This window comes from Epinephelus lanceolatus, chromosome 2, assembly GCF_041903045.1.
Source record: "Epinephelus lanceolatus isolate andai-2023 chromosome 2, ASM4190304v1, whole genome shotgun sequence".
NCBI classification, from domain to species: Eukaryota; Metazoa; Chordata; class Actinopteri; order Perciformes; family Serranidae; genus Epinephelus; species Epinephelus lanceolatus.
In genome coordinates this window covers 27981750-27998082 of record NC_135735.1, presented here as the reverse complement: position 1 = coordinate 27998082, position 16333 = coordinate 27981750, and the positions used below count along the sequence as shown (strand labels likewise).

The window sequence follows — 16333 nt, the reverse complement described above, 5'->3', positions numbered from 1 at the left end:
CTGGATGAGTGGCTCGCATGTGTTTAATCATTTTAGTGTTTCAGTTTGAGTTAATCTCTTGCTCTTCACCAGTAGTACTGCAGGTAGAGCGGTCACAAAACAAGGCAGCAATATGTTGTCACACTAAATGATGTGTTTGCCATTAGAACACCACTTGGATGCATAAAAGTTTGCTCATTTCCCAATGTAAGAGTTAAAATAATAATATGTTTGTATTTGTGTGAGCTCAGTGGTCTGAGATATCATGCGTTAAATTTACCCTTTGACCTTTAATCACTGCCTCTTCAGTCAAACAGCCCATATTATCTGTAAGGATAGTTTAGGGGGAACAGGCAATTTTACAACTGGACAACAGCAATGTAGGATTTGTGTTTCTTCAGTTGGTTTGCAGATTGATCTCCAAAAATCGCAATCAGTGCAATTTCCTAAATGCTGCAAAAGAATGTGAAGACGCCCCCGTCAAATATTTGTCCAAATCAAACAGAGACACTACAGTTTAGTAAAAGAAGACACTAAGCCGGCAGGGTTCAGTCAAACGCTTTAGTAAAGAATGTTATAATGTGTTACAAACAGATGCATCAACACTACAACAGTTCAGCTAGGCGTGGTAGCATCTCTTAATCGTTACATGGTGAGGCTGGCTTCATTCTCAAACTGGCCTAACCAAACAGAATGCCATGAATGTGCCATTTCTACCAACAAAAGATACAAAACGTCACAAATGTAAATGTACAATGTCTATTTCCAAAATATTCTTAATAAGACCTAAGCAAGTAGAAAGCACAGTGAGCAAGTAGTAATCAAAAATTAAAGCTCGAACGAGGCTACACAAACCTCTAGATTTGTTTTTGTAAATTAAAATAAGTTTAGATATTTAATAGCTGCATCAAGATAAATGCTAGTCAGTGTAAACTGAAGGATAATTATGTTTTTGTTTTTTTTTTAGAGTACCTAAATCCTTGGTTTTGTGCAAGGATGAGTAGTGCAAGTTTTCAACTGAGTGAGAATTGTCACAATTACGGCCATTTAAAGGCATATGTATTGCTGTTGTCTGTAATCAAAATGGCTTAAAAATTTCCTATGTTGACGCCTTTTAAATTTGGTTGACGGGAGAGTATGCTCAAGATTTATGGCAATTTGTGTAAAATGAGCCACATTGCTATTTTACAATTTGGCAATGGAATAGGAAAATAATAATATTATGGTCAATTAAATATTAAAAACTGTGTGAAAATTGGGTTAAATATGTACGAGTGGTGACAAATGTGTTTAGCAAAAAATTCAAAATGGTGGAAAATCATGTGTAGTCAAACATCGGTGTGGCCTTTATGGATATATAAATGATATATAAGATATTTTAAATTGTACTCGTATGCTTTCTGACTCAGTAACAATCAGGGTTGTATAAATTATGTAAATGACCACATGGTGGTGTTATCTGCAACAAAAACTAGCCAGTCCTTTGGCCCATTGCCGCAGTAAAATGCGTTTTGAAATAACCAACAAGCAAATCAACAGGTCAGAAACCAAGGACCTCTTGGCAGAGGTAATACTGACAACTGGGTGTGGAAATAAACTGAACTGAACACTTCACAAAAATCTACTCCACACTTGTATTGTAACAAACAGACTGCATATTCAGTCTTTAGCTCAACAGGATAATAACTGCAGTCTATCTCTAAGAACGACTCAATAAACACCTCCAAGGACTGAAGGCTCTCGGGACACACAGACCAGGACGCGTGTGTGAATAAACAAGGCACATAGGTCTATTGTGAAATGATATGTACAAAATACTTTTCTAGTAAACTTCTTTTTGTTTCAATAGCTGCATATTGTACTCATATTGTAAGCTAATTAGCCTTAGCAGTCACTTTAGATGGTTCAAATAATTCATGTCCACTTGTCATAAATCCATAAATATTAACAAAAAAACCCCTAAATTCTTCTTAAGGCATTTAAGGTTGCTCCACATTTAATATTTCCCGGGCTGATTATTATTATATTATTGCTCGGTCTTTTCATTGGTGTCACTCTCAGTATCTGGCGGTGCCATTTTGGATTTCGGACCTGTTGATGGTCTTGGTCTCCTATTGGACGCTCCGGACCTCTTGCCTCCACGCTGGCTCTTGGCCAGCTCAGCCTGCAGACTGTGACCATTCAGACTGAGATCCTGCAGAGCCTCCAGGGCCTGCGCTGCAGCCTGAGGGTCGCTGTAGTCCAGGAAGGCCCTGTGTTGAGCTCCCTGCCAGGTGAGCCTCAGTGGGGCAGCCTCTCTCTCTCTGAGGGCGGTTTTCAGCTCGCTAACACGCAGCCCCGCAGGGATTCCCCCCAGGTAAACTGTGGTCACATTCAGAGGGAGCTTACGCTGAGACGTCACTTCACCTCCACCCTCCTCTTGGCCCTTCTCCCTCATGTTCTCTCCTCTTCTTCCCCTTCCTCTCCTATTGATCTCTCTCTCTTGGTCTCCCCCACCATCTCCTCTGCTGTCTTTCCTCACTCTAGTTGGGCGCTGTCTAGCTCTCTGTTCTGACTCCGCTATTTTCTCCTCTTTGGATTCTCCCTCGACTTCTTGCTGCATGTTCTGCTTTGGCCTCCGTCTGGTTTGCCTTTTGGGTTGACCGGTCTGCACACCAGGCTCTGCTGTAGTGGGCGCCACCCCCAGTGTTACATCCTTTCCAGCCTGTTCCTCTAGAGCACGCAGCTTCTTCAGGATGGGGATCTTCTCCAGCTTTTCTGTGTCCAGCTGAAGACACAAAATTGGATGGCCTCAGTAAGGCTGAAAGGGGAGGGGTGTCTCTCACACACACACACACACACACACACACACACACACACACACACACACACACACACACACACAAACAAAGACAGCAAACAAATAGCCCTGCTCTGAGCCAACATTATGCTCATACCTACTGATGAGTTAAATTAATAACAAAGTGAAAGCTGACAAATTAATTTGGTATTATTCCATCCTGCTCACAGCCCGTGCTGCTGTAATAGCTATCTTTAAAGCAGCGGGACATTTCACTTCCCAAGCTGTTAAAAATAAAGACAGTGCACTTGATTTGTTGGGCCTGTAAGTGTCTTGGCAGCCTTTGATATGAACCAGTCCTGTAAAGGATATACGGGGCTATTGTTTTTACACTGGCCTGTTTGACCTGTCGTTCCCCCTGCCCCTGCAGAGCCAGGCTGGCTGGGCAGAGGAGCCTTTGATGATCAGACATGGCCTTCCTGTCGGTGAGGTCACTGGGTCCTGTTTACTTACATGCGTGTCTTAAGAAGCCCGGAGGTTGCACACAAACTCTCCACACGTTAAGAATAATGCCCCCATCATGTCTAATTAAAGACAAATTATCAGGTGGAAAAACACTCAGCAGCTTTCTGCCAGTGTCAGTGAATCAGAGGCAGTTTAAGGTCCAGACTCACATTTAAATATCGACAAAAGATAACGTGTGACTTTAAAATGATTATGCACAGTAAATTATCGTTTTGGTGGCTGTTCTTTTCCCCCATTGTTTTTCAGTCTTTTGTGTTTAAAGCTGGTTGTTTTGTGTCTTAGCAGTAGTGTAGTCACCATATATATGTAAGCACTGTTTAGAAAAAGATAAAATGCTGACTAATTCTATTATAATTATCATTACTGACTGAAAGCGTAAACAGAAAATAACAAAGAAAGACTTATACTGTGACAATTATGGGAGCAGAGAAATTAAATGCATACAGAAGTACAACTGATATAAAAGTGTTCTGATGAGGTGTGGTGTCATTACACGTCCATGAGAGGGCGGTGTTGCTGAGCAGAGAGGCTCAATGAACAGAGAATCTCTGCACTAGTTGCTGTGCTATCTGTGTCAGCTAGAGAGTCACGAAAAACAACAGCTACAGTTAAAATATTACAGCACACCTGACCTACAACTGTCTAATAACACATACACTTTATAAACAAAATGAAGGATTGTTTGTAACACACGTTTCAATCGGATAACTTTTAAAGTTCAACCCAAAACTGCATCCATTACAACCAATTTTAATCACTCAAAAAGTACAATTGTGTCAAAAAAGTAACTCAGATGCAAACTGTCCCATTGAGGTGTGAGAATATTTTGCAGTAATTTAAGCCTGAGCACTTAAAATGCAGCACAACACAGATTACTAATTCTGTAAAGATCATACAAGTTGAAGCATCACCATGATTGCCAAATGCTTTTTATAGTATAATCACTAGAGTAGGCCGCGCTGCCTACATACTGTTTCTCATTAAATTAAAAAACTCCTAAGACTGATCATCCATACGGACTGAATTACTGATGGCCTGCTTTAATAAAGCTGTTATCGATGATGACTATTTATGTTTTATATCCTTTACCCATGTTTATTGATGCAATATTTATAAACAAACCATAAAATCAAATAAACCTGAAACTGAAGTCTGATGTACTTTATGCCTGCATTGTGGACTCAGTGGACATAATGTCACTAGACACAAAACAAACTTTTATTTTAATTTACCTTAGTCCAGATGATTCCCTGTGGCTTGGGGATCCCACAATTAGTTTTAATAACTCTGGTGGGTGTGAGGATGTAGTCCACAGTCAGGTCATGGCTTTCTATCAACCCCTCTGGAATGTCCACCACCTGAAAGCATCAATATCCCAATTAGCACCAAAGCAACAGGTAATTAATCACGTGTTTGATCATTAGCAGCATTTTTCGAACAATTTTAAGAATTAAGAGAGGAAATTGTTGAAATAGTATTTTCAATTTAGTTACTAGTTACAAAAATATATATGCATGTGCTCACATCAGTGTGAGCTGAAGACCTTTGGAATTTTTTTCCACACATTTGCCTTTATTTTAAACATTTTACACACTAAACCACAAACTGTAGGAGCCATGAATTAATTTAGAAAGGAATACATTTTGTAAGATTAGTAGGATTAATAAGTTTTGGGATGAAGACAACAGCAGATGAAGCGCTCATGTGGGTTGCAGTATAATGGTATCCAGGAAGGTGCTCTTTGGTCAGGAAGTGCAGTACATCTTGAAAAAGGTGGCCTAAATGAGGCCACCTGTGAACCCTGAAGCTTTATGCCCTGATGAAGGCCAGTAAGCATGGCCGAAACATGTTGGTGATTTTAATGTTCATCATGAACTAGCCATTTAATAAAGGCCTTTTAACTTTTGCACCAGAAAAGAGTTGCCTTGGATTTTGTTTTTTCAAGAAGTTTTGGCATGGTTTATATTTTTGTATCGTTAAATGTTTTTTTTTGTTAGTGTTTTGGGATATCATTATTCAATATCATTTTGTGACTGCGGTTATTGGGCAAATCGGGTCACATGGATATGGGTGGTTACACTCATAATCTATATGAGCATCTCATCTTCACCTGTGTGGTTTTTTGGTTAGAGAGAGAGGGTGAGTGGGTCGCAGTATTTTTTGTTTAACGCTCTGTTCTTTGTTCGCTGTAAACATTTTCATTGTTACTTTGTGCACGTTATGATAAATTGATACCGTTTTATGAATATATTTATTTAACATATTTTTGGATCTCAGCGAAAGTTAAACAGGCCCAGCCTCAGCCTCTAAGCAACTTTCAGTTTTGTTTCCTACAGTCACTATACAAATTGATGACTTGAAAAAAATACAGTGATAAAATTATAATTTTATTTGACCACTGTGGATATAGCAAGCACCAATTGATAAATGACATTTTAATGCTGCGGTGTTTATCAGGTTTTTATTTGATAAAGTGAGTCAAAGTGCAGAGATCTTTAATCAAATTATTTAACCTGTTCTGGACAAAATAAAGAACATAATAAAGTTCCATGACACGACATGTTCAGGATTCTGACGAGAGAGTAACTAACCTGGCAGTCATGGACAACAGTCACCACCACAGTGGACTCATTCACAGCTCCCATTGAGGCCATCATGCCGTACTCCATGTCGGCGTAGCCCTCTCCTTTTCCAAGCCGCAAGCCTGCATGAGGAGACAGGAGCCACAAAGGGCAGGTTTTACATTATGTGATCAAGAATAACAGCCTACATGAATCTTCAGTGCAGCATTTTCCTGTCTGGATTATATCAAAGACCCACTTTATGTGCAGAATCCAGAAATAACCAGCATCTGCATCACATTCAACATTATTTAAAAAGAAATAATGTAAAAACAGGATTTACTCTAAAAACTGCACTGAATTAAAACACGCTGACATGTTGAGGGTGGCTGCAGTAATGTTTTCAATTCATAAAAATAACCTAATCCAATATAGACTGATGGGAACATGGATGAGCCCTGTGCAACAAACGCTTAATGAGAACCATGTGGCATTGTACACTTAGAGCCATTTGGAAGTGTATGCATTATGGTAAACATGTCTGTTTCACCGCAACACTGCACCAGTTATCTCAGGCATTTTGAAAATGAGGATCAAAATACATTGTGAGTGATGGGACAATTTACATGGAGGGCAGAACACAGCAGAACCCACAAGGAGAGAAATGGATCTGATTATGTCCCCATTCTCATTTCTGTTCTTCTTCAAATCTCCCTGACAGGGTGTCCTGGTGCCTCAGAGGGCTACAAACACATGCGATGATCACAACGCAATATTAAATATGACTCAAGATGTTTGTCACATGCCATGTCCTTTTAGTCTACTGTCATTTTAAACAGTGTGATAAACAGCCATTGAAGGATAGAATTTCCAAAGATCAAAGTGCTGGTTTAGCTGAGTCACTATCTAATAAATGACTCAGTCTTTGGTCGCGGTCAAATATTGCTGCCCCTGTAGACACTGTGATGTCTATCACATCTCAAAATACACAGTATTGGATGGAATAACATACTGATGTTAGTCGTTAGTACTTAAATGTCCAGAGTGCAGGATTAAATGGTATCCAGCAGTGAAGTTGCAGAACTAAAACTTCTCCAATGTGCCAAGCATGTAGGAGAACTACTGTGGCCGACGCAAAAACGTGAACGCTTATTTTAAGGTAATGAAAACACATCAATTCTTATTTTCAAGTCATTATAAACTAATGAAAACATAGTTGTGAATATTATATACAATTTCTGCCAATAGATGCCCCTGAATCCTACACACTGCACCTTTAAACTGAAATAAATAATTTGTAAGTTTTTTAAATCAGCAACAATACAGGCCACACATGTGGCTTTACAGTGGCGGTCTTAAAGGTGTCAGCCCTGGTCGATTTGGTGACACCTGCAGTTAATTACTGGTGGTAACAACAAATGTGGTTTAATACTTCAGGTCACAGAGTTCTGGGGCAGCAAAATAAATCAATCAGTTGTTTTAATTGAGAAGTCAGGCAATAAGCTTCTTTTTTTTCATCATTCTGTGAGCAGCCGAGACCTGATGTAACACTGCATATGGCATGAGCCTGCAGACAGCACCTCATATTAAAGGAGTTGGTCACACCACTAAGAAGTTGGAGGTGTGCAGTCTGTTGCCTGTAGCTCTTTATCTAACATCTGTTGCTCCTGCTCGTTCCATTGCTCCCTGCAATATTTCAAACTGATGTGCTGTCAACAAATGCCGAAAATGGCCGTTGTTTTGTTAGGCAGACACATTTTTGATGAATGATGGTGGCAGTGATAGGCTCAAAGACAAACACATTGCATTTCCTGCGATTACTTCATATCAGAGTCAACTCGTGTTTGGCTTGTTAAAGGCTTTCAATGTGAAGCTAATGCAGTAGAAAATGTTGGTTTTGCATTAGCAGTAACTTCATACAGCCTTTTTTCCCTCGACACCCAGTTCATAATACTGCTGTGTCTGTGATTTTTATAGCCTCCTCTTGGATGCATTCTGCTTATGATCTGGCATCTCATCGCTACCTTTTTATAGAGTCCCAGCCTCACCTACACGCTGTGCTTTCTGAATCACAGCAATATAAGAATAAAATAAGAAAAGACAGGCAGAGGGAACACATTCACACACTTCTAGTGGGTTCTAAGTAAAGATTGAGAGGGATTACTTTTGTAGTCTGAACATTGTTTTAAAAGAAAAGCCTACATAAAATACATTTAACAGACAAATCAATCAATCAGTCTTTGAGACTATTAATTAAACTTCTGTCTATTTATGGTTAAAAGAGTGTGTTTTATTCTGGTTTTTGTAAGATTTGAATCCTTTACTGTCTGTATGGTGAAACTGGTCCTGGACTCACAGCACTTAAAAAGGTATATTATTAGGCATGTGTTTATACTAATAGATTATCTGTTAGTGAGGCAAATTTGCAATATCATAAGGCTCCCAGAATTGTTTGTCACCTTTCTCTGACACCGCCACAGAGCCGACCACCACCAGGTTGACCTTTATCTTCGCATCAAGGCCAACGGGCACACTGAAGTCTTTCACACCCTGAAGGAAGAAGTTCAGAAGATAGAAGAGAAGATAAAACAGGTTTAGGTAAAATCTTGGGTGTTTATGAATCATATTGAAATGAATGAAAATATGTAAACCAAGCGAGTTGAAACCTGAGAGGAGGAGCATATGCGTAGCTGTTCTTTGCTGGCTCCCTGGGGAGGAGTGATTTTATTGAAGAGGCCGGTACGAAGACGAGGAGTTGGGACCAATAAAGTTTTCCGCGCCTGCAAAAGATCCCAAAAATTAGCCACCAGGCATTTACAGTTACTAAATTTGATTAGCAGATTAAGACTGGATTGGAGTAGATTCAGTGAGTGATGGCAGAAATATCAAAATACTATGTAGATTCATATTCAGTGGATGCAAAGCATTGATATGCATGAAGTATCACTTCAAGAGGAGAAGCCGAGGATATAATACAGAAACTTACAGTCCAATCTAACAAGCTCTGGTGTCTAATAGAGAATTTGTAATCATTCCTCTTCACTAATTCTTTTGATTTCTAATTTGAACCCCTCCATGTGAACCATATTGACATGGTAACAAAACATTAATTTCTGTAATACAGCCTGAGGCACTCTGGTTCTTGATGTGTTTTCCACAGTTCAGTGCTACCTGCAGCACTGCCAGTCGGGCACCCTCCAGAGGTTTATCAGGATCCACCTTCACCTCAGCGGTATGGGTGAACACCTGCAGCTCAGACACCTTGGCACAGGCTGTGAAAGCACCCTGGTTGAGAGAAGAGGAGGATACAAGGGCTGACAACAGTTGCAACAGTCAACTTACTTCCAGAGTGACAAAGCGCGCCTGCTGCTGGGGTTTGTCTGGGTTTACTTTGACTGTCTGGCTGGACTTGAACTCGTGTAGGTCTGCAAGTCTGTCGCATGCTTGGTTTGCACCCTGGCCAGTGAGTACACAGTGAAAGAGATGCATAGATGCAGAGACAGGGCAGCCATTAATCAGTCAAAGTTCAAGAAAATCAGTCAAGAGCTGCTGTGAAAACCTCCAAACCTGGTGTCATTATAGTAGCAATGATTTTACCCAGTGTGGCATTTACTGCCTTGGAACAAATGTTATCTACAAATATTTACATGCTAATTTAATTTTGCAACATATGGAACACAAACAGTGACTTGTGTTAATTTACATACAGTACAGGCCAAAAGTTTGGACACACCTTCTCATTCAATGCATTTTCTTTATTTTCATGACTATTTACATTGTAGATTCTCACTGAAGGCATCAAAACTATGAATGAACACATGTGGAGTTATGTACTTAACAAAAAAAGGTGAAATAACTGAAAACATGTTTTATATTCTAGTTTCTTCAAAATAGCCACCCTTTGCTCTGATTACTGCTTTGCACACTCTTGGCATTCTCTCCATGAGCTTCAAGAGGTAGTCACCTGAAATGGTTTCCACTTCACAGGTGTGCCTTATCAGGGTTAATTAGTGGAATTTCTTGCTTTATCAATGGGGTTGGGACCATCAGTTGTGTTGTGCAGAAGTCAGGTTAATACACAGCCGACAGCCCTATTGGACAACTGTTAAAATTCATATTATGGCAAGAACCAATCAGCTAACTAAAGAAAAATGAGTGGCCATCATTACTTTAAGAAATGAAGGTCAGTCAGTCCGGAAAATTGCAAAAACTTTAAATGTGTCCCCAAGTGGAGTCGCAAAAACCATCAAGCGCTACAACGAAACTGGCACACGTGAGGACCGACCCAGGAAAGGAAGACCAAGAGTCACCTCTGCTTCTGAGGATAAGTTCATCCGAGTCACCAGCCTCAGAAATCGCAAGTTAACAGCAGCTCAGATCAGAGACCAGATGAATGCCACACAGAGTTCTAGCAGCAGACCCATCTCTAGAACAACTGTTAAGAGGAGACTGCGCGAATCAGGCCTTCATGGTCAAATAGCTGCTAGGAAACCACTGCTAAGGAGAGGCAACAAGCAGAAGAGATTTGTTTGGGCCAAGAAACACAAGGAATGGACATTAGACCAGTGGAAATCTGTGCTTTGGTCTGATGAGTCCAAATTTGAGATCTTTGGTTCCAACCGCCATGTCTTTGTGAGACGCAGAAAAAGTGAACGGATGGATTCCACATGCCTGGTTCCCACTGTGAAGCATGGAGGAGGAGGTGTGATGGTGTGGGGGTGTTTTGCTGGTGACACTGTTGGGGATTTATTCAAAATTGAAGGCACACTGAACCAGCATGGCTACCACAGCATCCTGCAGTGACATGCCATCCCATCCGGTTTGCGTTTAGTTGGACGATCATTTATTTTTCAACAGGACAATGACCCCAAACACACCTCCAGGCTGTGTAAGGGCTATTTGACCAAGAAGGAGAGTGATGGAGTGCTGCGGCAGATGACCTGGCCTCCACAGTCACCGGACCTGAACCCAGTCGAGATGGTTTGGGGTGAGCTGGACCGCAGAGTGAAGGCAAAGGGGCCAACAAGTGCTAAACACCTCTGGGAACTCCTTCAAGACTGTTGGAAAACCATTTCAGGTGACTACCTCTTGAAGCTCATCGAGAGAATGCCAAGAGTGTGCAAAGCAGTAATCAGAGCAAAGGGTGGCTATTTTGAAGAAACTAGAATATAAAACATGTTTTCAGTTATTTCACCTTTTTTTGTTAAGTACATAACTCCACATGTGTTCATTCATAGTTTTGATGCCTTCAGTGAGAATCTACAATGTAAATAGTCATGAAAATAAAGAAAATGCATTGAATGAGAAGGTGTGTCCAAACTTTTGGCCTGTACTGTAAATTTAGGAAAAGATAACTTTGTTTAAGAAATTTCAATTTCACTACTTCTGAAACTGAGCTCTGTGAACAAACAAACACAAAAAATACTGTTTCGAGGTCCAGTGTGTAGGATAAAGGGAGATATACTGTCAGAAACTGAATATAATTAGTGTGTTTTCTGTAGTGTATAACAACCTGAAAATAATAATTGTTGTGTTTTTGTTGCCTTACAATGAGCCATTTATATCTACATAGGGAGTGGGTCTTCATCCGTGGAGTATGCCATGTTTCTACAGTAGCCCAGAATGGATAAACCAAACACTAGGCCATTCACATTTCCGCATAATCATGATGGCCACCATGGTTAACAGGCCCTCTGCAACAAACAGCATCAGAAAAACACTTTTATTTGGTGTTTTTAGCTGTTTAAATCACAGGTTCCATTTGTTTTGGAGAGGAGGAGACCTCTGCAGATAATTTGGCTCCTGGTTGCAATCTGCAAATTCACAGCTAGATGTCACTAAAACCCCCTATATCTTACACACTGGACCTTTAATGGACTTACAATAGGCTTTACTGTGTAATTTCATCAGCTATAACCATTACTATTAATTTGTCTTGTTGTAAGCACCTCTGTGTGTTAAATATTTGTTTTATTGTAGTGTTTGGACTCGATATTCATAATACATACTACCAACTACATTGACTATACTGTGTACTCGTGGCCCCCATGTAAGAGACAGTTAATATGTATATTAGTGTGTAGATGTGTAGATTTGGGTCACAACTAGCTATACAGCAGCATTACATTGGTCCCTCACTGCTCAAATTAAATTAACAATTAAATTGCTTTAACCTGCCTTGAAATTAGGGATTCTGTTGTGGACAGGCCTGGGGAAATTAGCCAGATTATTGTCTTCGATGTAGTCCCAAACTTTCTGACGGATGTCCCATTTCGTGGCTCCTGCAGAGAAAACGACACCTGTTTTAGTGACAGACCCAAAGTGCAGTGAGGATAACATTAGCCAAACTGCTCCACATTAGCATGCGTTTACAGCCATTCATAGCCACACAACCAACGTCACGAACAATTAACCCACCGAAATTACTCCTATAACATGCTCCGTTATGTTACTGGTGATATAAATTAGTTACTTCAACAACTGAACGGGCTTCGTGGTGAATTCAAAGTGAAGCAAGACGACGCTGCGTTAGCCAAACATTTCAAAATGCTCCATGTTAGCATGCAACGACTTTCATTTTTAACGACACGAGCATTCAACCTACCAGGTTTTATTATTATAGACGGCTCCATTGTGTTATTGGTGATAGAAATTAGTCTCTGATACAAAACTCGGTTACACTGCACGCAGGAAAGTCACATGTGAGCGCTGTAACATAAGACTGATAGAACAGCTGCTTGTCAGTGTTTATCACTGCTACGGCGGCTCAGAGCAGTCAAATTTAACCAAACGCGAAGCTGAAAACATCAAACTGGCAAATGACAAACAAGGCAAACTGTCTGGGAGGGAATCATACCAAACATTGTATTACAGTAAAGGTTGGGAATACCTGTACTTTGATTATTTCTATTTTTGTTTACCTCCTTCGTCTTCTTGGCTTGGTAAGTTTGTTTAGTTCCATTTAACAATAAGGTGATTCAAAGTGCTTCAGACAAGGCATCAAAGGCCACAAGGCATTATACAGAGACAAAAAAGAAAAGAAAATAATATTTTTTAAAGACTAAAATAACATGAAATACAAAAATAAAACAAAATGAAAGCCTCCCGAAAGTGTAACAACATTCAAACATATGCCGATAATTTTTTAATTCATTTTATAATTTATTTCAACAAGTGTGTTTTTGGATTTTTAATTTACTTCAAATATTAGGTCAAAAAAATACAACAAAAAGCAAGTAAGGTAACAACTGCTACGACAGGGCAATACAATGAGTACTTTTCCAAGGTTCAAAATAAAAATAAAAAAATAAAACAAAGGAAAGAAAGAGGACAAAAAAATGCACATAATTGTGTTGCATTCAAGAGATTAAGACAAGTAGACTTCTGTAGTCTTCTCCCCCTCTAGAAGTGTAATAAAACATCCCCATCCCCAAAGTAGAATATCTACACTTAATCATGAGAGTAAATTTTTCTAGGGCAACGGAGTGTGACAGCCCAGTAAGCAAGGTGTACAAACTTGGTCTACTAGGGGATTTTCAGAATCTGGCTAAGGTGGAATATAATTTATTGCTTTTAACTTTCTCAACAGTATTAAAGTAGCAGTATACCTGCACTTACAGAATAAAATACATGCAAGTTAACCTGTTAGCATGAGTAGTGTCACTTTAAATAATTTGCTTCTAACACAGCCATACTGTTGCTCAGATCAAAATGTGAATGCTGATGTGACTTTTACTCTTAGTTTTAATTTTATAGTGTGTTTTAACATTCTGCTTCTTAAATTAAGGATTTAAATGATTTTTCTTGTGATGGTGAAGCACATAGAACTTCATCTGCATAGAAATTGCACTTTATATGCAGGGATTTTTATTTCTCAAAGCTGAAATCGACTTTGAAGCTGGTCTGGAGCAGTCATATCTGGTATTGTGCTGGTCAAACTGTTTTACTGTAAAACCTTGTATGGTATAGCAGTCATGTACTCTGTGTGTGTGTGTGTGTGTGTGTGCATGTTCATTTCAGGCAGCCCCAAGCAGCTAGTGATGGGTTTATAGGGGAGGACATGGGAACGTTGGGACAGCTGTGGCATGGAGCATTCTTGCTAAAGCTGCTGCAGGAGTCCAGAGCCGAGATGATTATAGTTGGAAGAAGAGGATGGGCAGTGTCCCTGGTGAGGAAGGGACTGATTCAGCATCTGCTGCGGAGTGCAAACCAGCAGGATGGGGTTGTGGTTCAATGTGGGTCTTGCATGGCAGCTGGTAGTCTTGCGTGACGCTATAATTGTTGGTAGGCTGTTGTCAGTGATGACAGTGTGGTCTTGCAGGGGGCAGCAGTAGGGAAAAAAAGTTTATATTTGTAAATGTGTGTACAGAAAAATCATCTCATCCTTGAAGGCAAGGTAATTGGCCAGAAGCTGACATCATATAGTAAACTGAAGATGGATGCTTAGTGTGACTGATGATGAACAGAGATTTTGTGGGATGAACTGGACTGGGCTCAAGAAAGGATACAGTATCCATTTGTGATGCCATTTCTGGGAAGTGTGACCTGAGAACATGATAATTAGCTGGTTGCCTCTGGTAAAAAGCTTTTCTGATCTGGATCCCCATCCACTGTAAGTCATTTGTCATTTACTCATTGTATGAAGTTATTGTTCTTCAGACTTTTCAGTAGCAACCTTAAAAATAGGAACATTTGGATTTGGGTTTTTAGGTTTTTATGCTCAGTACATTTGCTCTTGCCATTATTATAAGTAATTCACTAAGGTACCATCACCTCAGAGGACATAACATCAGCTATTAGTATATGCATATTAACATATTGCATTTAGAAACTACAATTTTAACATTTCTTCACCAGATGTTTTTCAGTACTGTACTTCCTTTGTATATAGATGTAAGTCAGACAATGAAACTATATGAGAAAGGAGGAACACAGCTTGAGAACGTGGTAATACAGCTGAAAGGCCACAACAGTAGCGTGGTGCCTCTGTTGAAAGACTGTTAATCCAGTACTGGCTTATTAGATCTTAGATATTTTAAAGAACACAAACACAGTTTCTTATATTTTACTGTAAACTTGACAGTAAGTTAAGCAGCACCACCTGCAGGCCTTTAGGTTTCATGTGCCCTTTAGCCTAGTTATTAAACAGCAGAGAATTAATATCAAATATAATGTCCACCCACTTTGACCTCCATCTTCACCTGATTTTTTTCAGGCCGTCTACAGGTAGTCAGCAGTATTTACACGTGTGTGTAATCTGTATACTGCAAAGTCCCATGAAAGAGTCCCATCTCCTCACAGTGTACTTTACCTCCCTGAAATGACCACATTAAATCTAACCCATCGTGGTGTTCGAGTCATGTTTCCCGCAATCGTACTGGTCAGGATTTTGCAGTGAAATTCCAGTGGATGGCTGTTTGTTGCAGTTTTGAAGTAGTTGCAGATGGTCTGAAGTATCCCACTGAAGACAGACATCTTGGAAATCAAAAACTGTTTGACATTCTCCCCCAAGTATTGAGAAAATGAGGAGAGTCCTCATCTGCACTTTGCTATACAAGCAGCTGTCAGACATGTTGGAAAAAAACTTTGTACTTGTGAACTTATAAGGATCTTTCTAACAGTAACACTTTAAGACATAGGCTAACTGTGACAATATGTGAACACAAACAAGCAAATATGAGTAAATATATGAGAGTATACTAGCATGCACAATAGCAGGATCCTGAACTGAAGCAGCTAAATGGAATTCAGCCATCAGTATTTTAATATTACACGGGTGCTTTTCTTTCTGTGACATGTCAACTCTGTTAAAAGGCCTATAGCACAGGTTTACAGTTAAATCCTCAAATGTAAAGGACAGTGTATAAAGGACACTGCTTGCTCTGTGATTTTATGAAATGGATATACAATATTGCACCACCCTGCAAGATATGTGACATAAGGGTAAACTCTTGCATTTAACATGTAATTTTAAAACACTTTGGATTACTGCCCACACATTTACAGTGTATTTAGATGGCAGTGTTGATCGTGATACAATAAATCCTCTGGAACTTTTATTGAGAAAACAGTTACAGTAACAATACTAAGAGTCTGCAGCCATGTTGTCAGCTCTGTGAGGCTGGACTTGTGTTTTGAGATAAATGCTAACATCAGCATGCCAGCATGTTCACAATGACAATGCTAACATGCTGATGTTGAGCAGGTAGGCTATGATGTTTATGGTCACCAACTTAGTTTAGCATGTTAGCATGCCATAATGTGCAATTTAGCAATGAAGAGAAAGTACAGCTGAGGCTGATGGGGATTTCATTAATTTAGCAGGCACCAAACAAAAGTAGCAGGGTCCCCATGGTCATGGTAACCTGGAAAAGTCAAAATCACATTTTACAGGACTGGAAAAGTCATAGTATTAGTAAAATCCTCGAAGGTTTTGGGAAAATAATGGATTTTTGGATGTAATTATGTTATGCACAGTAATATTCTGTGG

At 39.7% G+C, this 16333-nt stretch overlaps 1 protein-coding gene across 2 annotated transcripts; it reads right to left on the bottom strand.

Annotated features, from left to right (window-relative positions):
• Positions 1 to 526: 526 nt before the first annotated feature.
• mthfsd (methenyltetrahydrofolate synthetase domain containing) lies at positions 527 to 12617 on the bottom strand. Of its 2 annotated transcripts, none has more exons than XM_033621282.2 (8): positions 12449 to 12617; positions 12022 to 12125; positions 9187 to 9300; positions 8511 to 8624; positions 8304 to 8394; positions 5875 to 5987; positions 4516 to 4641; positions 527 to 2746 (listed from the first exon to the last, which is right to left on the bottom strand). In XM_033621282.2, the coding sequence occupies exons 1-8, from the start codon at positions 12474 to 12476 to the stop codon at positions 2006 to 2008; spliced, it is 1431 nt and encodes a 476-aa protein (XP_033477173.1). In that variant the 5' UTR covers positions 12477 to 12617; the 3' UTR covers positions 527 to 2005. The 2 variants fall into 2 exon arrangements, with proteins under 2 accessions (XP_033477173.1, XP_033477164.1); XM_033621273.2 differs by lacking the exon at positions 9187 to 9300 and adding an exon at positions 9016 to 9129.
• Positions 12618 to 16333: the final 3716 nt, after the last annotated feature.